Genomic DNA, 25150 nt, shown 5'->3' with positions numbered 1-25150 from the left:
GACTCTGATATATCGCAGAGAACAACAGGTTATGTATTCACCCGTTTGTTTGTCTGTCTGTGAGCAAGATTTCCAGAAGTAGGTTAGACAAACCAACTCATCCAACAATGATGTCCTCATCCAACTCAATGGCAAAAAAAAGAGTCTCGGCGAGGGAGGGAGCTGCACGAGTCCTTTCAGTCGAAGGAGACGCAGACATGTGAAGAAGGCAATTTGAGAGATGGGAGATGAGCTGTGCTGTGTCTGCTTTTATTGTCAACACGTATACCATCTCAATTCTCTTCTGCGCCACTACGTGATCCATCCACGCTCTGAGATGCTTCATCAGACGAAGCAATTCACAGAAACAAATAAACCACAAATCAAAATGGAGATGAAAAGGCATTCCACTCAAACACTCCGGTTATTTAATATCCCTGAAACCAATCGAAAGCTAGGCTTATCTAAAATATACTGTACACAATCGACATTTATTGTTGCACTGGATGGTTAACACTGACAATGGGACAATGGGATAGTGCCCTGTGGGAGGGTGATGGACAATCCATCTGCGACACACGCATTCAATGAAGACGGTTAGTCACAAACTTCAGTGCTGGCAGGGTGGCAGATTGGATGATGGAACTGTACTGCTTGTTTTGTAGTATGACATCCGACCAAAAGTCATGGGACACCCCTCTTCTTGTTGTGGCAATTAACCTTTTTTCTAACCGTGAACACCTGAACATCATCACAAGGCATGGTATAATGGTCAGGGAACGTAGACGTAGAGAATGCCATCATCGTGTATCCCTTGACTTTTGGTGGAATCGTATTAATGATAAAGACAATAGTGTTAGTAATTATTCGTGTTGGGTGAAATCAGTTTGAAGATTGAGGTTACCTAAAGCATGCCAGCAAGCCAAGGAGGAAGAAAGAGACCAAAGGTCCCTAAAAGGCAGACGAGACAAAAAAGCCAGAGGAAAATTCGGTCGATGACCATTCCAACGTACTTCCAGTCTGCCTTTACCTGAGGGTGGAAGGTGGGGAGGAGTGACAAAATGAGGATATTTTGGGGGTGGAAACTTGTGGGGCACTTGTCACTCCAGCTCTGGAGCTTAGGGGGAGGAGGAGGTGAAAGGGGAAGTGGAGGACACAAACATGATTTACTCCCCACTCGCCCCCAAGTTTTTATGGCAAACTACTCAAGCAATCTGGAGCTCAAAGCTTGTACTATCCAGCTTCATAGATTGCCATTTATCAAGTCTTATAAACATCACCATAGCTTGACTGTCACTTGTTTATTTTGCAGGTCCTTGGAACTGAAGGAGTATCTTAGACGTATCTATTTTGAAGTTATAGATTTGCTGATCGGAGAATTGGAGGAGATTTTGAGCCAGAAATTCCTGGAACTCGAGATAAACCACTCCCACCTTCAGCTGCTGAATCTCAGTATGTTTGCGAGGCCATTTGGATACCAGCCTTGTGCCAGGACATCCATTGGGCCCTTTGAGGGACAGCACAGGGAGATCGATTCGTGATGAAAGTGAGATGGCATCGGTTTACAGAATGGTCATTTTGTTTCAAAATTTGCAAAAGAACACGAGTTAGGGGAATTATCAATCTCGGGGGAGGTGGGGGGCTAGGTAGTGGAGTCTAGGGAGTCTAGGTAGTGGTGGAGGAAGATAAGAAACAGCAAGGAAAGCTAAGGAAAGAGGAGCTGTGCAGCCTTCTCCAGGAGCAGTTGGCTGCTCATTTGTAAGTTACTACCATAGCTCATGACTTCTACCACTTCGCTCCGGTCCCTTTAATGCTTCACTGCAATTTCAGTTGAACTTTTTTAATTTTTTTTATCAATGTTTGCAACAACAGTGGAATAAATTATTGATGTTGATATAAATCAATGCATTTTACTGAAGCGCAGAAATTTCGAACAACATGCATTTCCACATCGTGTTTTAGAGCGTAAGCCTTTGAAACCTTTATCGGGCCTTACCTTCGCCCCTTGGGCGCTCGCAGTGACTGACCATTCCCACCAATTTGAAACACATCTTCCATTGTTTATGGGATGTTTGCGAAAAAAAAAACATGACAACCCCTCCTTAGTAGGATGGCCTACTCTTTGAAGTCGCACTTTGCATATCAGTTTATAGTCAGGTCGATAATCAAACCCAGATAAGAAAGGTCACGGACAAGTAAGGCGACCTCAAGCTATCCGAACAGCCCACTTCGAACTATCCAAACAGCCTACCTCAAACTATCCTAACAGCCTACCTCGAACTATCCTAATAGCCCATGTAAAGCTATCCTAACAGCCCACCTTCAGCTATCCTTACAGCCTACCTCAAACTATCCTAACAGCCGATGTTGAGCTATCCTAACAGCCCACGTCGAGCTTTCCTAACAGCCCACCTTCAGCCATCCTTACAGCCTACCTCGAGCTATCCTAACAGCCTACCTCGAGCTATCCTAATAGCCCATGTAAAGCTATCCTAACAGCCCACCTTCAGCTATCCTTACAGCCTACCTCGAGCTATCCTAACAGCCCAACTCGAGCTATCCTTACAGCCGACCTCGAGCTATCCTAACAGCCAACCTCAAGCTTTCCTAACAGCCGATGTCGAGCTATCCTAACAGCCGACCTCGAGTTATCCTAACAGCCCACCTCGAGCTATCCTAACAGCCCACCTCGAGCTATCCTAACAGCCCACGTCGAGCTATCCTAACAGCCCACGTCGAGCTATCCTAACAGCCCAACTCCAGCTATCCTAACAGCCCAACTCCAGCTATCCTAACAGCCCATCTCGAGCTATCCTAACAGCCCACGTCGAGCTATCCTAACAGCCCACGTCGAGCTATCCTAACAGCCCACGTCGAGCTATCCTAACAGCCCACGTCGAGCTATCCTTACAGCCCAACTCTAGCTATCCTAACAGCCTACCTCGAGCTATCCTAACAGCCCAACTCTAGCTATCCTAACAGCCTACCTCGAGCTATCCTAACAGCCTACCTCGAGCTATCCTCACAGCCCAACTCTAGCTATCCTAACAGCCCACGTCGAGCTATCCTCACAGCCCAACTCTAGCTATCCTAACAGCCTACCTCGAGCTATCCTAACAGCCTACCTCGAGCTATCCTCACAGCCCAACTCTAGCTATCCTAACAGCCCACGTCGAGCTATCCTTACAGCCCAACTCTAGCTATCCTAACAGCCTACCTCGAGCTATCCTAACAGCCTACCTCGAGCTATCCTCACAGCCCAACTCTAGCTATCCTAACAGCCTACCTCGAGCTATCCTAACAGCCTACCTCGAGCTATCCTCACAGCCCAACTCTAGCTATCCTAACAGCCTACCTCGAGCTATCCTAACAGCCTACCTCGAGCTATCCTCACAGCCCAACTCTAGCTATCCTAACAGCCCACGTCGAGCTATCCTTACAGCCCAACTCTAGCTATCCTAACAGCCTACCTCGAGCTATCCTCACAGCCCAACTCTAGCTATCCTAACAGCCTACCTCGAGCTATCCTAACAGCCTACCTCGAGCTATCCTCACAGCCCAACTCTAGCTATCCTAACAGCCCACGTCGAGCTATCCTTACAGCCCAACTCTAGCTATCCTAACAGCCTACCTCGAGCTATCCTAACAGCCTACCTCGAGCTATCCTCACAGCCCAACTCTAGCTATCCTAACAGCCCACGTCGAGCTATCCTTACAGCCCAACTCTAGCTATCCTAACAGCCTACCTCGAGCTATCCTAACAGCCTACCTCGATCTATCCTCACAGCCCAACTCTAGCTATCCTAACAGCCTACCTCGAGCTATCCTTACAGCCCAACTCTAGCTATCCTAACAGCCTACCTCAAGCTATCCTAACAGCCCACCTTGAGCTATCCTCACAGCCCAGTAGTGATATGCAATCACGAACCTTTGCGTATCTTTATGCAGCATATTAATCTTGAACACTCTTGTAATATTTTAATAAATGAACAACTGAACCTTACTTTCATCCCACTCAAATTTCCCATTGTTCCCCATTTCATTATTTTGTGCCATGTATACTCTCTTTCATTGCTGCCATCTTCTCTTTTCTTAACATCTCATTCTGCTTCTCTCACGACCTACTTCCCATTCTCCCTTTCGATGTAAAGCTTACGACACTCGTTGTAATTTTTATTGTTTGTGTTTTTCAAATTCCCTCTGTTCCTCATTTTCTCCATCTCTGACGACTCTCTTACCGCCCCATCTGCGTTTTCAGCACGCATTTCATCAGCAATGTACACCAGCCCTTCCAGTGCTCGATGCAACCCATCTGGCAGTCCTGTCGTTCCCCAGATCCCTCCGGCCTCTCCAGTATCTTCAGCTTCCCCGAGTCGCCATCTTCTCGCAGGCGAAGGCCCGCAAGCGGGTGAACTGGCTGCTGTGAGGCCTGATACAACCGCTATCTCTTCGGGAGCTGACGATAAAGCCACTTCGCCATTCGGTCTATGTGAGCACACCGAAATATTGGGAGAACCATGCTGTCTTCGGTATTGGTGCTGGAGGTGATGGCGGCTGGGCAGCACTGGTCTTTGCATCACGAGTAGTCGGGGAATGACGCGTAGGAAGCAGACGTGTACCCAGGCAGGCATGGCATGTGTGCCGGTGGAACGATGATGAACATTAAGCACAATGACAGTCACAACAATAGACAGGGTTACAAAAATCATGGTGAAGAGGAGGTATTCGCCTATCAAAGGGATCACCAGTGAAGTCGATGGGATGATTTCCGTGATGAGTAGCAGGAAGACCGTGAGTGAAAGCAGGACCGAGATGCACAAAGTGATCTTCTCGCCACAGTCCGATGGAAGGTAGAATACGAGCACAGTGAGACACGAGATAAGAAGGCAAGGGATGATGAGATTGATTGTGAAAAAGAGTGGCATCCGGCGAATTATGAACGAGTATGTAATGTCCGTGTACGTTTCTGGACAGCAGTCATATTTCTTGATGTTATAGTTGGCCACTGCTCGCTCGATGGACCACTCCCCACTCTCCCAGTAGTCTTTCTGATCGACATGACTAGCCATGGAAATCAGGTCGATCTTTGCCTGATCGTGGGTCCATGAGCCGAATTTCATGGTGCAGTTCTGACGGTCAAATGGGAAGAAGGTGACATCGATGGAGCAGGAGCTCTTGTAGATTGCCGGTGGTGTCCAGCGAACTCGACCCGAGTAAGAGATGTGGGCCTTGGTCATATGAGTTACCCCAAAGTCACCATCAGCGCTGCGAGTGAGATTAGCAGAGTGTGTAAAAGAGGGGAGGATGCGAAGAGGTGATGCAACAATAAAGCAGAATGAAATATGGATAAGTGGCCTAACATGTAAGGAACAGAAGCAGATATTAACAGACTAGTCTGAAAACGAGGCTGAACGTCTACTTTCTAGCAAGGTACTGACTTGTTGTAGAGAACGATGTCTGGACGCCAGATCATCTCAGAAGGAACTCTGACTGATGAAATATTCTCAAAATTCTCCGGTTTCCAGTGTAGCTTATAGTCATCCCACTCCTGCACATGATGGATCGAGTGGGGAAAAAAGTTACATTCAAGCAGAAGTCGTTGATACACAACATTCACACAACACAGAAGTAAGGTAACGTCTGTGCAATCAACTCAGTTATTCAACTTCATGATCTACCGCTTGTTATTATTACAAGCACGGACCTGCAGAACATCCGTGTGATATAAAATGTGACTTCAAGTCCTAAACTCCCCCCGCCACCCTCACAAAGCCCAAGTCCTCAACCTCCCCCTCCCAACCCTAAGGCTTTAAGTTTAAACCTTTTCCCCACCGCAACTCCTCAACTAGAGTCCCTGTATAAAGAAAGTTGCAATATGACGTTTCTGGGAAATTCATATCACGTGGTCCATGTACGCCATTTTGTTTCCATCCACCGTTAATCGGTCGGTTCCATTCCGTGAGAAAATAATCAATATGACATGATTGCACAACGTTTTGGTAGCAAAATATGATAAAACATCAACATGGGAGAAAGACCTTTTTCTTGATGGCCGAATACAATTTAAATGCTGTCGCTCCATTTCATTGTTGTTCTTTTTTTTCTCCTTATAATTATTTATTGTCTTCGCTCCTTCCTCATGTTCACTGTCCATCTTGTTCTCTCTGTATTTCCATCACTTTTGACTTTCATCTCTTCAGCTTTTTATCTACTTGTTCTATTTCTCTACCCATCTTCATTTCTGTTCCTCTCCATAACTCTTAATTTACTTTGTGAACATAGATTATGTTGCATCAACAGAATAATGAACAAAATATATCTAATCGCCATCTTGGATTCAGGGAAAGTTTGATGAGGTGCAAAAGCCACAGTGCTGATCATGTGCACACTGGGCCAGCATAACAGACAGGCCGTTGTGCAGGCTGCACTGCACTAGGCAAGGATAGATAGACATACCGTCGTCCCTGTGCTTCACAAGTCAGGTGATTCATCAGTGTGCATGCCATCCCTCGAATGGATGTGAAGCCAAGTATCCCGTCTGCTATCATCAGTTGGTGGATGTTGAAGATCCCACGGTGTCCTTCACCAAGAGTATGTGAGCTATCACCAGCCCCCTGGCCAAATTACAAATTCCTGCCTTGATTAACTGCTGAGAAGGCAATAGCAAACCACCCAGTGTCACTCTTGTCATGTTTTCAGGCAGACCACATATCAATCAATCAATCTCTCAAGTTCTTTCTCTTTTTTTTCATTCACAATATTGTTATCTTTTCTAATTCTCCACTCTCTTGAAGGTGTGTACATCCGGCTTGGATAGTGTGCCTCCATTTCTGTCTTTCACTTTCCTTCTTTCAAATTTCTCCATTCTGTCACTACATGTGTGTTTCTTCGACTCACTCACTCTGTACACCTGGAATTAGGCACTCATCAGGTGTGAACCATTACTCGCTCATCGCACTTCACTTTGCTGCGGTTTCTGTGATATGTTTCCTGGTAAAATCAATCCTGTCTGATTGTATGATAATTCTCACACAATGGAAGAATGAAATAAATCATTAAGTAATATCATCTCCCTTTTGGGCGCAATAAGTAATATCATCTCCCTTAAGAGAAAGACATGTTGATGAGAAAACGGAAACATTATGCTTCACACACAATGGGAACAGGTTTGGTACGCAACGCCAAATGGAAACAAAATGGCTTCTAATTGCAGGTTGTCGTGACTCTATATACAGTAGAGGGACTCTATCCTCAACCTCCACCCCTCCCCAAGCCTCCACCCTCCCAACTCTGCCCTACCTTTGCTCTCCACCTCTCCTCTCAACCCCAACTCTCGATCCTTCCCACCTCCAGCCCTCACGACCCTCCCATAAGCAAAAGGGCATTCCCACATCAATCATTACATATTTCTTCACTGCCTCATTAAAGCAGCGGAATATTTAACCCTTTCCCTCCCCGATCATACGATCACCGACTTCACAGAAACTGTGATCGAAACCGCAACAGCATGGCTCGTACATGTCATGGCACATCATGGTCGCCTGTCCAACTCACAATCCCACGAGATATATTGCTCAGATAGATTCCAATTGCACTGTCCCAGAGGCTGACACCAGAGGCCTGAAGCCTGTAACTACTGTGGCCTTCACAAGGTCCGTGATGCCTATCAGCTCAAACCTATCGATATTTAATGACCCTTTAAACTGTCGCTTTGGACATTTTACACTGAACGGAAAACTTATAGGGAGAGCATGGCAATTGTGAATATGACAGCTTTGAAGATGTCTTTGGATTGGCATATCACCAAAATGGTGCCCGAATGATTTTTTTTGAGGGTACGATTGTGGGTGGAGTCAGGCCAGCTGTCCAACCATTGGGTGGAAAGGAGCGTTATGCATGGATGAACGAACAAGCGTATCATTATCTATCTATAATTCCAGAAATCTCTGTGTGTGTCTGTCTGTCTGTATGTGTGTCTGTCTGTCTGTGACCGCTGTTTCTCGACAACCCCTGGTCCGATGTAATTGAAACTTGCCAGGAATGTTTTTTTCTTTTCTTTTTTCAAGGTTTGATATTAATCGGACAAGCGGTTTCCAAGTTACGGCCATTTATTTGCCAACCAATGACGGGACACGGTGCTATGACGTCACGAATGACGTCACAATTGTTTGTTGTTTTTGCATGTACGGCCACGCACGTACAGGCCCGCACGTACAGGCACGCACCTACAGGCCCACACTAGTCTATAATTTCAGCAATCTCTGTGTGTGTATCTGTGACCGCTGTTTCTCGACCTGTTTCTCGCTGTTTCACCGCTGTTTCTCGCTGTTTCACTGGTCCGATCTAATTGAAAGTTGCCAGGTATATTGCTGGGGCCCTGTGGATGTGCCATTTCAAGGTTTGATATTAATCAGACAAGTGGTTCCCAAGTTATGGCCATTTATTTACCAAACCAATGACAGGACACGGTGCTATGACATCACAATTGATGTCACAAATCTTTTTTCTTTTTTTTTTGCACGTATCACAATTGACGTCACAATTCTTCTTCTTCTTCATTTGATATGATGTCACAATTGATGCTGGGGACCTGAGTGTGTGCCTTTTCAAGGTTTGATATCGTTCTTCTTCACCCATTTCAGCTGTTTCCCAAGTGTTTCCCAAGTTATGGCCATTTATGATACGGTTGGTCCGATCTAATTGAAACAATGCCCCAATCCAGTCGTCGTTTACGAGAGCGAAGGAACGAAGCTGTGCGTCGTGCACGAGCAATGGAATCGGACGAAGCACGAGCTGCTCGCTTGACACGCGACGCTACGCACGTGACAAGGTGTCGTGCAGCTGAAACGGATGAAGCACGAGCTGCTCGCTCGGCAGACAACACTGGATGCAAGGCAAGGCGTTGTGCAGAAGAAACGGATGAAGCACGAGCTGCTCGCTTGACACGCGATGCTACGCGCGTGACAAGGCGTCATGCAGCTGAAACGGATGAAGGACGAGCTGCTCGCTTGGCAGACAACACTGGACGTGAGGCAAGGCGTCGTGCAGAAGAAACGGATGAAGCACGAGCTGCTCATTTGACATGCGATGCTCGCTTGACATCTGTGATGGGTGCACGGGCATGCACTACAAAAGCAAACTACAAAATCGGTGATGGGTGTTCGGGATTACGCACGTACGGGCACGCACATACGGTCACGCACGTACGGGCCCACACTAGTATTAATCAATGTAATGATCCACCACTTGCTCGCAAGCACAGCTCCCATCTCCCCAACACCATCCCAATGGAGAGATGCATCAACAGCAAAGCATGCAATGTGTGTCGTCACCCGATGAAAGCAATGCTGTTGGTAAAACATTGAACCTGACCCTTGACCTTGCAATAAATGATGAGGTGCTTTTGCGAGGACTGAAAGAATTGCAAGCCGTAAAAAGAGCCTGGCTGATGTGATTGAAGACGTTCATGTTCATCTCAGTAATCGAGGTGTGGTTGGTGTTGATACCTCAAACAAGAAGATTTCCATCAATATGAACTCTATGACATCAAGAATACCACCTACCAGTTTCAGCCAAACATTGGTCGTCATCATCTGCTTCTTCTCATCCTTCAAAGAGATTGACCAAAGCATTTTGCATCATCAACATCATCTGTTCATCTTTATCAAAACAAAATGTTGGCAACATCAATTTCCATCATCGAAAAGCTTTCCCTTATCAATCAATATTCACCAATAAACCTTACCGAATGAATAATCCGCTTTTTTTTGTTACAAACAAGATCTACTACTATGTCTAGTACAACTATTGTGGCCCTAATTACTCCCAACTTCTTGTGGGGTCAACTGCATGGGTTTTCCTCTACATACCCATCTATCCTGAGCATGCTCTCCACACCCAAATTTCTATCATGTCTCTGTCCACCACTTGTTTCCACCTCAAGTTTGACATGACCCTTCTCTTCCTGCCAGCTGCCTCCATGTCAGAGTCCTATATGAACACATGCCCCAACTAATGCAGACGTGCCTCCTCATGTCCTTTTTTTTGTATACGGAGTCCATTCCATTGGGACCATACTCTGTGCAGAGCGTTGGTGCTGCCTAAGCAGTCTCCTTGGCTATTGGGCACAATCCTGGATGGGTTGCCACTCCGACACAGGATACCAGCAAGCTGGCACTCATTTTGCCAACCTCAGAAGGATGGCAGGCAGAGTCAAAACCACCTGGTATTAATTCAACAGCCAAGTGGGATTTGAACTCGGGATCCTTGGATCCCAAGCCCACCACCAGAAATACGGAGTTGAGGCTCGTGGAAGAGCTAGAACGCTAAACGGATGAGGACGCAACAGAACAAAAGTAACAGTCGAGAGAGGTAAAACACCAACAGCAGGTTGTAAGGATAAAATAGAGGGAGATTTGGACAAATAATGGGTGTGTGGAGGAATGAGGGGTACGGGAGGCTGCATGGGGTTGATAAGATGATACAGAGAGAAGCTCTCAGGAAGGAAAAACTAGAAATATTGAAGGAGGCAGCAGGGTGGAGGGGTACGGGAGGTTCACGGTGGGGAGGGGGGGGAAATCATTGGTTTGGATGGAAAATGATCTGAGAGATGGTGAACCGCTGTCTTGAAGACTTGGATTGAAGAGGATGTGGAAGTTGGTTCCATGGGTGGGAAAAAAAGAGGAACAAATGAGTGAAGGTGAGCAGTGATGCTGGATTTAGGTAGTTTCACCAGAAGGGAGTTGAAGGTGTACCACGTACACCCTGCAGGAGACATGGGGGGGGGGGGACAAATCACGTAAATAGCAGAGGGTGCAAGACCAGAAAAGAGGCGGTAGAAGAGAGAAAGACCACCGATCTGTCTGTGATGATGAAGTGATAAGCCCATAGAGGCCTTGATTTCCACGACGTCAAGCAGAGCAAGATGTGAGGCCGGGTCAGGGAGAGCAGAACTTCATCAAGCTGCAGATGAAGGTGTTGTAGGTGGATAGGAGTTCAGGTGTGCCAAGGAAGGACTTTGTATGATGGAGGATGCGCAATTGGCGGCTGGCTTTGCAGTCCAATTTTGAAACATGGTTTGCCCAAGAAAGATCATGGCTGATTGTGAGACCCAGGAGTTTGAATGACTGAACTTCCTCAAGAGGAATGTTAAGAAAGTCGACAGGAAATTTTGCCAGATGGTCCTTTTGGAGAGAGATAGTGAGAGTTTGAGATTTATCAGGATTGAAAAATATATTCCAAGTGTTTGACCAAGCTTTTGATTTATTTTCAAGGTCTGAAGAGAGGGAAGAGGATGTAGCCTTCCTGTCTGAAGGATGAGGGACGTCATGGCAGAGGGTGGAGTCATCATCAAATAGATAGAGGATTTTACAGAGAATCAGGGAGATTGCTCTCCTCTTCCTTCAGACAGGGAACTTAGGCAATGATGGCCTCCTCCTGTGTCCGTATTTTAGCCCATCACATTAATTTGATCAATTCGATTATTTCATCGATTTCATTTGGAGAGGGAGAATGGAGGAGGAGGAGGAGGAGGAGGAGGAGAAGATTTGAGCAGGAACAGTGACATCAGGACGATGTTATTCATTACCTCCATCTCTGAAGGTGGAAGGAGGTTGTTTTCACCCTTGTCTGTTTGTTTGTGTGCAGGATATCTCAAAAAGTTGTGGACGGATTCAGACAAAACTTGGTGGACAGGTTGGGTGTGTGACAAGGACAAATGGGCCTGATATGTTCTCGTGGATCAGGCATTACGTGGCAGAGGTTTGCGCTCTACCGAGTGCCCTTCTAGTTTTTGTACGTTTTCAGGACAGGGAGGGTTGTCAAGTGATGAATGAACAACACCGACAGCACATTCGCTTTTTAACAAAACCTCTCACAGACATCACAAAAAGTACCCAGATCACATTGCTTTTCTTCCTTTACTGTCAGGTACCGACCATTCCTGCCAACCTTCCTCTACCCCACTATCCCCAATGCTTGCAGGTACCTATCTAATTCCAAATTAAACTTATCTACCCTTTCTACCACCACTACCTTTCCAAGTAGACCAGTCTATGCATCAACTACGAAGTGAAAGGCCTCAACCATACCACTGCCCCAACTCTCCTCTTCTTTACTCTCAGGTTATGGTCCCTGGTCCCCTCACTGTCCCCTCTGTTGAATAATTCATCTTCACTTATTTTATCTACACCTTTCATTATCTTAAACATCTCTATCATATCTCCTCGTAACCACCTCTTTTCTAGTGTATAAAGCCCTGTCTCCTTCAGCCACTCCTCATAGATGAGTCTAGCTAGGCCCGGAATCAATCTAGTAACCCTGCGCTAAACCCTCTCTCTGGCATCTATGTCCTTCATGAATTGTGGTGACCAAAACTGCACACAATATTTGAGATGGAGGCTCACGAAATTCTGGTACAATGCCAACACCACCTCTTTTGATTTATTATTTATCCCCCCTACGAATACTACCTGAAGCCCCATTAGCTTTACCTCTACCTGACCCGTATCTATTACCACCCCCAGATCCTTCTCCTGCGTGACATGCTCCGAGACTACCCTTTGCATCATCTAATTTCTATTTTCATTTTTCTTACCCATCCGCACCCTGAACAAATTCCAAATTCCTGACAAACCTACAGAGGGCACCACATCAGCGGCACAGCTGCGTCCCTGGGAAATGATGCAAACCAACAGCCATGTGCTGCACACAAAAGCAATGAAAGACCCACCCAACCCCAGCACCTCACCTCACCTCACCTGAACCTCAGTTAAACTGCATATGCCAATATATGAAAGCATCTCGACTTTCCTGAATCTGATGATCTTTTCTCCGAACATGTGTGATCCCATGAGCAACACCTGCTATAACTTCAACAGCATATACACCAAACCAGCACTTCTGCGTTCTCCATGAATGAAATGTCCAAAATCATGTCTTATCTTTATCCTCATGAGCCCTATCCTCCAGTTGCTCCATGTTGAATGTACCACATCGATAAGCTGGGCTATGGATAAGCCAAAGTGAACGCAGACAACGTCCGAGGCATTGGCGACAGGTCGCGACCACTTGTGGTAGTTGAGGAAGAGGGAGCGGAGTAGCTGTTCCTCTGCGATGTGCGTGGCTGCCTGCTCGCTCGCTGGTGAAGAGAAAAGACTGAATTAACGAGGTGAGCATCAAAAGGAAAAACTAGGGGCAAGTAATACCACTTCTCTGGTAAGCTTTCCTTGCCCACAGTGAAAACTGAATAAACATGGAGAAAGGGAAACTTGAACCACAAAGAATGAAACATATCAGACGATAGAGAGCTTGTGGAACACCGGAGCACGATGGTTTCCATCGTGGTTTCCGACCACGATGTATATTTTACACGAGCCGCCATTTTGTCTGGATCACGATATCCCTCAGCGATGAGAGTGTGAGCGTAAAATTTGATTGGTCGACATGGTGTAAACTGGCGGGATATTTTGCCCAAGTATTGCTAAACTGGATGTTTTTGAAAGTGCCAACAAGACGATTTGTGTTCCGCAACATTCCAGTGTATAATTGAATTGGAATAAAATTAAGATTTGGAAAGTTGTAGAAAAAAAGGTCATGACCTGGGACGCAAAAAAAAAAAAAACAACTAGAAAGCATCTGAAAATGTGAAGCCCGTCCGCGCCTGCTTTGTACTTAAACAAAACTTGACAATAACAACATAAAAAAAAATTGTACATTTTATTCATTTGTGTTCTCCACAATCTCATAATATAACAAAGGCACGCTGAAGATTTAATGACAAAAGCTCAATTGATAAAAATGTTACGGCCTAGACGTACACACTGAATCTCAATGGTGAACAGGGATTTTGATTAAAACATTCATGGCTGGTCTCCCACTTCAGCGATGACATCATCCTTACAATCCTCTATTCCCCATTGGGATTAGAACCAAATGTGCCAAGTTTCAAATTTTTCCAATCAGTGATTTCAAATACGTTAAAAATTTTTTGTGTTAAATCCAAGATGGCTGCCATACCACGTGACCTATGGCGTCACAATTTTTCTTTAAGATATTCTCCACTGGGAGTGGGGTGGTTGCTCCTACATTAAAAATTTTGTGTCTCTCAGACAAGTGGTTGCTTAGATTTTTTAAAAAGACTAAAAAATAAAAGCAACAAGTCTGAAGACAACGATGGTTCACGAGCGGTATTTGACGATGTAGATTGTTTCAGAAGTCAAGGATGAGACAATGTGATAATTTTTGAACAAGTTATAAAAATGATCAACATGATGTGGTACGAGTGACAGGTTATTAGCTGCAAAATGTCGAAAACCCGGTTTCGTTCAACAACTTTCAAATTTGACCTTTGCATAACCTTTAAAGGTCACAAAACAATGTTGTGGACATTAAAATAAGGAAACAGGATACGTGCTATAGCTTATTGGAGTTAGTTCATCAAAGAAGGTCGAAAACCTGGTTCGATACCCACAACTTTGAAAATTTGACCTTTGTGGCCTTTAAAGGTCAAAGATCAAGGATTATGACCTTTGGTGCAAAACTTCCTCTGGAACATTCCAGGAACAATATAATGTCATATAGGCTATATGGCATTTCGCACTCCTCGGATTAACCAGACTTTGATGGGATCAGCGTAAAAACAAACATGAAGGGGGCGCCACGGGCAAGGTGTTCGAGATAGAGGAAAATGGTTTCAAGACTTTAGGTGGGGAATGACCTCAAGATTATGCATAAAAAAATATTGTCATCCGAGCTCTCAAAGTTTGGGCGGTCGTATGATTTTTATGTCAAAATTCGCAATTTTCTAAGTTGTTGACCGTGGGACGAAAATGAAAAATCAGACCGACGAGTTTTAGATAATTAATTTTGCGATTCAAATACCGAGAGAACCCATTCCATTCAGTAAATTCCCCAGGAGAAGATAGATTTTTAATCCGACTACCCCCTAAAAATGGCTATTTTGGGGGCGTAGCTCCGCCCACAATGGGCGTAGCACACCCTCATCCAGGAAAACACAACTAGACATTGATATCGAACACATAACCAAGTTTCATCAAGATCAGATCAAAGTCCACGGAGTTATGCTCTGGACAGACAAGCCGGTAGGCGGACATGGGTAGTCGACTACCCAATAGAACCTGACGCGATGGGCCTGTTCAATGGGAATGACCTGAGGATTAGGCACAAGAAAATTCATGATTCTAGCTTCAAGGGTTAATGCTGCAGATTGTTTTTTTGTTAAAATACCCCCACATTTAGAGGTTTTTCGGCCGTTGCTAGGTAACGGAGGGGTCCATGGCAACGCTTCTTTCTCACACATAACTAGGACATACCATGAACCTACCATACCAGTTTCATGTTTATCTGACTCATAGTCTCCGAGATATAACGAACTTCGTTTTGGCTGCTCTTAGAACACCCTTATTGGCTGCTCTTAGAGCACCCTTATTCTGGACATTTTCATCTGTCTGTCTGTCCGCGAAACTTTGGTCAAGCCTAGGGGCTAAACCACTCAACCGATTCCAATGAAATTTGGCAGGTAGGACCAATATTTCTGGGAATCGTGTGCTTTCGAATATGGGACCCTGGTGCCCAGCAACGGCATAGCAACGGCCCTTTAAAGTGGTCAAAAAAATGGAAAAAAAAATCAAAAATAAATAAATCGAAAAGTCGAAGCATAGACTTCTGTGCGCAATCTAACTCGCTCCCTTCCTGCCAATTTGCAGCACTAACAAAAAATATTTGTAGGAGGAGATAGGTTTTGGGTGAGTACATGTCGAACATTTCAGAAACGGTTAATTGTGAATATCTCTAAGAGAAAGAGTCTGATTTTGATGAAACTTGGGTGAAATGTGTACAATGTGGCTTGCATGTACAGAAAAATGAATGGTTGCTATGCACACCTCCGTTGCTTAGCAACAGCTAAAATACTTTATCGTACATCGTACACTTATTGTGGACTGTACAAAAAAAATCAATACCTCCGAAACGAGACCTCCGAGGGACCTGTTTTTTTGTGCCCAAGGAGAATGTCTTACAGGATCATATAAAAAAATAAAATCTTTAGCGAATAGATAAATGGAATTACCATGGCTGCCAATTGTTGGAGTCTCTTTGGAAACATGCCTGAAATTTCACAAGGCGGGTTTCTGGGCGCAAACAGAGAGGGTTGTGATAATCATATTTATTTTGCTGAATTGATTGATAGCATGTACATGAATATCAGCTCGTCGCGTCGGCCAGCTTTCCATCTAGAGCGAGCAGCCATGTCACCTACAGGCTTGTTCTGGACATTTCCATCTGTCTGTCTGTCCGCGAAACTTTGGTCAAGCCTAGGGGCTAAACCACTCAACCGATTCCAACGAAATTTGGTAGGTATGACCAATATTTCTGGGAATCTTGTGCTTTCGAATATGGGACCCCAGGCCCTAGCAACGGCCCTTTAAAGTGGTCAAAAAAATCGAAAAAAATTATAAAAAAAAAAAAACGAAAAATCGAAGCTTAGAGTTCTGTGCGCAATCTAACTAGCTCCCTTCATGCCAATTTGCAGCCCGAACAAAAAATATTTGTAGGAGGAGATATGTTTTGGGTGAGTACATGTCGAACATTTCAGAAACGGTTGATTGCGAATATCTCTAAGAGAAAGAGTCTGATTTTGATGAAACTTGGGTGAAATGTGTGCAATGTGGCTAGCATGTACACAAAAAAAGAATGGTTGCTATGCACACCTCCGTTGCTTAGCAACAGCTAAAATACTTTATCGCACATCGTACACCTATTGTGGACTGTACAAAAAAATCAATGCCTCCGAAACTGGACCTCCGAGGGACCTGTTTTTTTGTGTACCCAAGGAGAATGTCTTACAGCATCATATAAAAAAATAAAATCTTTAGCGAACAGATAAATGGAATTACCAGGGCTGCCAATTGTTGGAATCTCTTTGGAAACATGCCTGAAATTTCACAAGGCGAGTTTCTGGGCGCAAACTAAGAGGGTTGTGATAATCATATTTATTGTGCTAAATTGATTGATAGCATGTACATGAATATCGGCTTGTCGCGTCGGCCAGCTTTCCATCAAGAGCGAGCAGCCATGTCGCCTACCTCTTTATTTTATTGTTTTCGACCAGGGTTCATTCAAAATCTATCTTCTCCGACAGTTTTCATAGAATCCGGCTGGACATTTTTGACAATATGGCTGAATGTACTGCCCACAGCAGCTCGTGGCCCGATTTTTGATTTTCCAAAACATCAATTTTTTTATGATTTTTCAAAGATTTCAACGTCCCGTTGCAAGGCAACGGTCGTGTCCATAGCAACGGTTCTCATTTGCACACAACTCGGTCATGGCTATACCATGTCATGAACCTACCAACCAAGTTTCATCGAAATCGCCATTGTATTAACGGAGCACAGGACCGAACAGATGGACAGACAGAGACAAGCCGGTAGGCAGACATGGGTAGTCGACTACCCAATAGAACCTGACATGATGGGCCCGTTCGATGGGGAATGACCTGAGGATTAAGCACAAGAAAATTCATGATTCTAGCTTCAAGGGTTAATGCTGCAGATTGTTTTTTTGTTAAAATACCCCCACATTTGGAGGTTTTTCGGCCGTTGCTCAGCAACGGAGGAGTCCATAACAACGGTTCTTTCTCACACAAAACTAGGACATACCATGAACCTACCATACCAGTTTCATGTATATCTGACTCATAGTCTCTGAGATATAAGAAACTTCGTTTTTTTTTGTTTTTGACCAGGGTTCATTCAAAGTCTATCTTCTCCGACAGTTTTCATAGGATCCGGCTGGAAATTTTTGACAATATGGCTGAATGTACTGCCCACAGTCGCGTGTGGCCCGATTTTTGATTTTCGAAAAAATAATTTTTTTTATGATTTTTCAAAAATTTCAAAGTCCCGTTGCTAGGCAACGGTGGTGTTCACAGCAACGGTTCTCATTTGCACACAATTAGGTCATGGTATGAACCTACCAACCAAGTTTCATGGAAATCGCCATTGTATTAAGGGAGCACTGGAAGGAACAGAGGGACAGACAGACAGAGGGACAGACAAGCCGGTAGGCGACATGGCTGCTCGCTCTAGATGGAAAGCTGGCCGACGCGACTAGCTGATATTCATGTACATGCTATCAATCAATTTAGCACAATAAATATGATTATCACAACCCTCTTTGTTTGTGCCCAGAAACCCACCTTGTGAAATTTCAGGCATGTTTCCAAAGAGACTCCAACAATTGGCAGCCCTGGTAATTCCATTTATCTATTCGCTAAAGATTTTATTTTTTTATATGATCCTGTAAGACATTCTCCTTGGGCACAAAAATCAGGTCCCTCGGAGGTCTCGTTTCGGAGGTATTGATTTTTTTTGTACAGTCCACAATAAGTGTACGATGTACGATAAAGTATTTTAGCTGTTGCTAACCAACAAAGGTGTGCATAGCAACCATTCATTTTTGTGTACATGCTAGCCACATTGTACACATTTCACCCAAGTTTCATCAAAATCAGACTCTTTCTCTTAGAGATATTCGCAATTAACCGTTTCTGAAATGTTCGACATGTACTCGCCCAAAACCTATCTCCTCCTACAAATATTTTTTGTTAGGGCTGCAAGTTGGCATGAAGGGAGCTCGATAGATTGCGCACAGAACTCTAAGCTTCGATTTTTCGATATTCTTTTTGATTTCTTTCGATTTTTTGATCACTTTAAAGGGCCGTTGCTATGCCGTTGCTGGGGCCCAGGGTTCCCATATTCGAAAGCACATGATTCCCAGAAATATTGGTCCTACCTACCAAATTTCATTGGAATCGGTTGAGTGGTTTAGCCCTGAGGCTTGACCAAAGTTTCGCGGACAGACAGACAGATGAAAATGTCCAGAATAAGGGTGCTCTGAGAGCAGCCAATAAGGGTAGAAAAAAATCTCAATTTTTTTTTTTTCGACTACATCGACTACCCAACATAACGAGTATCGTGGTCACTCTGGCTGGTGCTCGTGAACCAATAAGAAGGCCAGAAAAGAGTTTAAAATCATAATTATGAAAATTAGGTTAGGCCTAATGTGTTAAGCCTGTATCTCACTCGGCTGCGACAGCTCGCAACTCGTTAGAGACACAAAATTGCGATAAAATAGTGATAATTTTCACTTGGAATCACACTGAATATATTTTTCCGTATGTCTCACGAATATCTCACATTTGCGTATGTCTCACGTCATTGAGAACAAATTGTGATATAATTACGAAACTCTCAGGGGTCCCAGGACAGATCATCATTTTTTTCTCCCATCAGCCACAATTTAGTTTCATAGGTCACCAATCCCTCACAAAGTTGTCTCACATTTGTCGCACCTTCTGACTCACGGAAACTAAATTGAGAAGGGTTCGAGACCGGTTCGAGACAACCGCGACGACTCTGCGACTATTTTGAGAGAAAATTTGTCGCACGACTTTTTTGAACATGTTCAAAATTTAAGCGACACCAGAGCGACGTCCTGAGACTCACGCGAGGAAATTGAGAACCACCGCGAACGTTTCGAGACATTTTGGAGAATCCCGTTCGCATTTTGTCGCGAGCTGTCGCAGCCCAGTGAGATAAAGGCTTTCGGCCCACCATAAAATCAAGATGGCCACCAAATTATTTTGCCAGTGTGCCATGGTGGGTGGAGTCAAACGAACAATGTGAGTGTGGTCCGGCAACTGTCCGACCAATGGGTGCGCATTTCAAAAATCGAAGAAAAGCAACAACAACAACAACAACAACAACAACGTGGAACTGTTGTTGATCTGCCACATGCAGCAGGTAAAACAAATTCAGAAGTTTATCGCCGTTGATGCAGCGTCTTTTACACCGCCTGATTTAACAAATTAGTATTCATGCCTGTTGTTCGTGTCCTTTTTAACATCCTTAAAAACAGGACATTTCTTGTTTGGAATGATTTTCAATTGAAGTTATTAAAGTAGTTCCTCGATCATGAGATTGACGTCTGGAGATAGACAAACAGACAGACAGACAGACGGACAGAGTGAACCAATTGCTTGACTCCGCTTTTCGCTTCACGTGTGCGCGCACGGGGTAATTACACACAGAGAATGATGAATGCACTCCAACCCAGGTCCTTCTCATTGCTGACATGCATAAAGTAACCGCACATTGCCGTCGATGAACGATCAACGTGTCGAACTTAGACGTTTGGTGGTTTGTCTCCTTCGTGAAGCCACCGTCTGATTTGATGCTTCACAGGCAGGGAGTGCGCACGTTAAGCCGGCCGTCCCCTCCACCAGCTATCAGCGGGTGGACATTATAAAGACCCTACGGTGTCTTTCGCGAAGGGTGGGCGAGTTATCGCCGGCACTCTGAATCACAACCTCCTGCTCAAATCGGCTCCAGTCGAACGGCAGGCCTGGCCAGCTGGTTCGTGAAAGACTCGGGGCAACAATATTATTCGCTCGATGAGCAACTTCATGAGAAAATGGCGTTCGGAGGGAGATGGGCAAATAAGCCGTGGGTACGAGTACTGACCGGGTATAATGGGTAATAAACAAGTTTGACAAAGAGTCGATGTTGATTTGAAATCTTGGGCCTTGTTTGTTTGGTCGAGCCGACCACCAGTGACGATCACGATGCTGGGATTCGGCTCCAAATCGCCAACACTGCATTCGTTGACCGCCATTACCTGCTGTTCCCCTATTCGGTCGGGACAACGATATTCCTCTCACACGGACAGAGGTCGCCATGACGATCGCAGGGTGTCGAGGGCGCCGTTTCCATGGCAACTCGTGACGCAGACACCACCGCACTCTGATTTCCATCGCACGATTTCATGAGATAATAATCGTCATTTATATCCCGAAGTTGCATTTCGCTCGTTCACGGAGGGGCCACGTGTCCGAAGGTGAGGATCGGCGTGAAATTTAATCGTCCGCGGGTCGGCTCACCTGAGGAGAGGAGGCGGGAGAGGAAAACAACCGCCGGGAGACACCGCAGCGAGAAGGAAAGGGAGCGAGTCATGGCGACGTCGTTGGAGAAACGGACCGGGGTGGGGGGACGTGAAGGGAGGTGATCGGAGACCACTCGGTGAGGGTTTGTACTTCAATCGAGGGATCGGGAGGAGAACACTGCACGACGGTCATGGAGGGTCGACCCAGGACCGCTCAGAGCATCCTTCCGGTGGAGATTGGTATAACAACAAGAATGTCCCTCAACTCGAACCATGTGCACAAAATGGTGTTCCACAGAGGTGGCCGAGTGTTTCGACGTCGATTTTCCACCACAAACGCTTTGATCAAGTGTCCCGATTCGATAAAGGAAGATCATTTGAAGGCAAGACCCGATTGTTTAAAACTGAAGGCACCACCACCGAGTACACGGGATAGAGTGGTCCATAGGTCTACTCAGTGGTTCAGTGGTCCGTAGGTCCCGGGCGAAAACCACACGGTGGTCCGTAGGTGTAATCAGTGGTCCGTTGGTCCCGGGTGAAGATGGCCCGGTGGTCCATAGGTCTACTCAGTGGTCCGTTGGTCCCGGGTGAGGACCGCCCGGTGGTCCATAGGTCTACTCAGTGGTCCGTTGGTCCCGGGTGAGGACCGCCCGGTGGTCCATAGGTCTACTCAGTGGTCCGTTGGTCCCGGATGAGGACCGCCCGGTGGTCCATAGGTCTACTCAGTGGTCCGTTGGTCCCGGGTGAGGACCGCCCAGTGGTCCATAGGTCTACTCAGTGGTCCGTTGGTCCCAGGTGAAGACCACCCACTGGTCCATAAGTGTACTCAGTGGTCCGTTGGTCCCGGGTGAGGACCGCCCGGTGGTCCGTAGGTCTACTCAGTGGTCCGTTGGTCCCGGGTGAGGACCGCTCGGTGGTCCGTAGGTCCCGGGTGAGGACCGCTCGGTGGTCCGTAGGTCCCGGGTGAGGACCGCTCGGTGGTCCGTAGGTCCCGGGTGAGGACCCCCGGTGGTCCGTAGGTCCCGGGTGAGGACCGCTCGGTGGTCCCTAGGTCCCGGGTGAGGACCCCCGGTGGTCCCTAGGTCCCGGGTGAGGTTGTTGGCCCCATTGCGAATGTCCATGTTATTGTAGGTAGTACACGTTTGCAGAATGAGTTGTTTTTCCATATTGTGAAGGGTCAGCTGCATGGTAAACGGTTTCAAGATGATTCCTCACATGGATATACAAGGAACCTTCACACAGGAGGCCATTTGGTTCCATCATCCCTGGACTCCACCGATGCATCAATCGAGGGCTTTCAGAGCTTTCCCATAATGCCGTGCGCGCCGCCATGTTGGTTAATTAATTTCCACGGCAACGATAGCATCAATACCTCGACAACCTATCACGTTTGTCTCGTTACTAACTTACTGCAATGGAAGGTTACGTGATACTTCTTTGGCCTTGTTTACCTTTTTCTCAATTGTTTCGCTTGCCATCCAATATGGCGCCTGAGCACAATATCATGGGTACTGAAACCCCTCTACAATTTCATGGGAGCTACTCTCCCATCCTCTGGTACCTGTCCAGACTCCAGTGAGCTCTCAAAGTTATCTTAACATCACGCTCATCTGATGCGTTAACATCACGCTCATCTGATTCGTTAACATCACGCTCATCTGATTCGTTAACATCACGCTCATCTGCTCCGTTCACATCACACTCATCTGCTCCGTTAACATCACGCTCATCTGATGCGTTAACATCACGCTCATCTGATGCGTTAACATCACGCTCATCTGATCCGTTAACATCACGCTCATCTGATCCGGAAACATCACGCTCATCTGATCCGTTAACATCACGCTCACCTGATCCGTTAACATCACGCTCATCTGATCCGGAAACGTCACGCTCACCTGATCCGGAAACATCACGCTCATCTGATCCGGAAACATCACGCTCATCTGCTCCGTTAACATCACGCTCATCTGCTCCGTTAACATCACGCTCATCTGTTTCGTTAACATCACGCTCATCTGCTCCGTTAACATCACGCTCATCTGTTTCGTTAACATCACGCTCATCTGCTCCGTTAACATCACGCTCATCTGTTTCGTTAACATCACGCTCATCTGATCTGTTAACATCACGCTCACCTGCTCCGTTAACGTCACGCTTACCTGCTCCGTTAACGTCACACTCATCTGCTCCGTTAACATCACGTTCATCTGATTCGTTAACATCACGCTCACCTGCTTCGTTAACGTCACGCTCATCTGCTCCGTTAACATCATGCTCACCTGCTCCGTTAACTTCACTCTCATCTGCTCCGTTAACATCACGCTCATCTGCTCCGTTAACATCACGCTCATCTGCTCCGTTAACGTCACGCTCATCTGCTCCGTTAACGTCACGTTCATCTGATTCGTGAACATCACGCTCACCTGCTCCATTATCTTCACGCTCAACTGCTCCGTTAACATCATGCTGATCTGCTTTGTTAAAATCACTGTAATAATCATCTGAGTTTTGTGCCTTTATACCCAATCAATTACTTTCACTGGCAAGTTGCCCGTGCCCGCATGGGATTCCAAACGGGGTAGGGATGGGGGAGGCAAAAATGCAAATGGTATCTTGTGTCATCAAGCCAGCAAGCTGGGAGCAGCAATTCCCATTTATTGCCACATCTGATGCAATTAAAATGCTCTAATGGCCGTGAGATGCTCCATTTGAAACTTTGTTCCATATGTGTAGCTTTTTGATGCCGAAGTTCCGTAATAAAAACTTGGATTGGTCTCAAAGCCAGTGACCAACTGCAAATTTCATTGTCGGATTTACCTGTCATCGCACGAGCAACCCTTCTCTTTCAACCTCGAGCATCTACACGTCATGAGAATATATGTGCTGTGTACAAACTGGCTTGAAAGTCACTTTACCTCTACCCAGTAAAACATTCCTTCTTAAACTTCAACATACTGGGTTTATTTTGCAGTACTTAGAATGATTATTCAATCTTTAAATCTGTATGCACTCCATCGGTCTCCCTGTACTGCTGAAATCCTCGCCAAGTCCTCTTAGACATCTTGTGTGGCATTGTGGAGTCACAAAGAACAAATGCTCTACTGGGGAGAGGAAAAACGACCTTTCAAGCCACCCTGTACATTGTGCAATCATCTGAAGCTGCGGGGGTTCGGGAGGGAAGGTCGACGAAAATTCTCTATATAAATGTGTATCGTGTAGTGCCACCCGGTGGTGGTGGCGGAATAGGGTATTCAAGTCAGCTGTGCAAATAACTTGCATTTTTGCACTGTGCACATCCCCAGAGAATGGGAAGCCACAAAGCCAACCTCCACTAATCAGGGTAATGTGGGTAGGAGTATGGAGGGAGGGGAAGGAGGGAGGGGGGAGGTGGGAGAATCCATCCATTGGAACCATACTCTGTGCAGAGCATTGGTACGACCTCTGCAGTCTCCTTGGCTCGTGGGTACAATCCTGGACAGGTCACCACTCTGACACAGGATACCAGCAAGCTGGTACTCATTTTGCCGACCTCAGCAGGATGACAGGCAGAGTTATCCCTACCCGGTATTAATTCAACAGCCAGGGGGGATTTGAACTCAGGATCCTCGGATCCTAAGCCCACCACCCTAACCATTAAGCAAACACCAGGAATATGGTGAGAATGAGGGAGGGGAAGGGACGGAAGGAGAGAAGGGGTAGGAGGAGGTACCCGGCATTGCCTGGCAACGCTGGACACCCCCTGTTAATGTGTATGTATGTATGTATGTTTACCGTTTTACACAGCACACCCTCAGCCAACATAGCTTGAACGTCCTCATCTCCTCTGCTTGCAATCTTGATATTAAAAAACAAATTGTCCATTGAGTAAATAAATAACTTTTCTTCCCTTGTATCACAAACTCTATAAAAGCATCTCAAGTCCTTCACGATAATTTCTTGCAACGGTTGGCAGCATCATCTGGAGGTAAGCACACTCGCCTCTAAACGGTGTAGCCTGGGTTTGAATCTCGGCCCAGCTTTAAACTGTCATCCTGGTGATTCCTCAACGTGTGTGCCGTCCCTCGGATAGACGTCACACTGGGCATCCCATCTGCCGGCATTCATTGGTGGACGTTTAAGGTCCCACGGTGTCCTTCGCGAAGAGTCGGCGAGCTATCGCCAGCACCATGAACGAATTCCTGCTCTAACCTACAGGGGGCACTGCATC

General features: G+C 45.8%; 1 protein-coding gene across 4 annotated transcripts; it reads right to left on the bottom strand.

The window, feature by feature from the left end:
* Positions 1-228: 228 nt before the first annotated feature.
* Positions 229-25144, bottom strand: CHRNA2 (cholinergic receptor nicotinic alpha 2 subunit). 4 transcript variants are annotated; one of them, XM_085861992.1, is made up of 7 exons: positions 24922-25144; positions 12969-13117; positions 9543-9587; positions 5418-5527; positions 4218-5244; positions 884-1009; positions 229-548 (listed from the first exon to the last, which is right to left on the bottom strand). In XM_085861992.1, exons 3-6 carry the CDS (start codon positions 9570-9572, stop codon positions 884-886), a joined length of 1293 nt encoding a protein of 430 aa, XP_085718118.1. In that variant the 5' UTR covers positions 9573-9587; positions 12969-13117; positions 24922-25144; the 3' UTR covers positions 229-548. The 4 variants fall into 4 exon arrangements, with proteins under 4 accessions (XP_085718118.1, XP_085718117.1, XP_085718114.1 ...); XM_085861991.1 differs by lacking the exon at positions 24922-25144 and adding an exon at positions 20939-21298; XM_085861988.1 differs by lacking the exon at positions 24922-25144 and adding an exon at positions 20523-20778.
* Between the last annotated feature and the right edge of the window lie 6 nt (positions 25145-25150).

Source organism: Eptatretus burgeri, chromosome 17, assembly GCF_056783735.1.
Source record: "Eptatretus burgeri isolate ZD-2024b chromosome 17, Ebu_testis_v1, whole genome shotgun sequence".
Taxonomy (NCBI): Eukaryota; Metazoa; Chordata; class Myxini; order Myxiniformes; family Myxinidae; genus Eptatretus; species Eptatretus burgeri.
The sequence above is the reverse complement of the archived record's forward strand: the minus strand, read 5'-3'. Positions and strand labels throughout refer to the sequence as shown.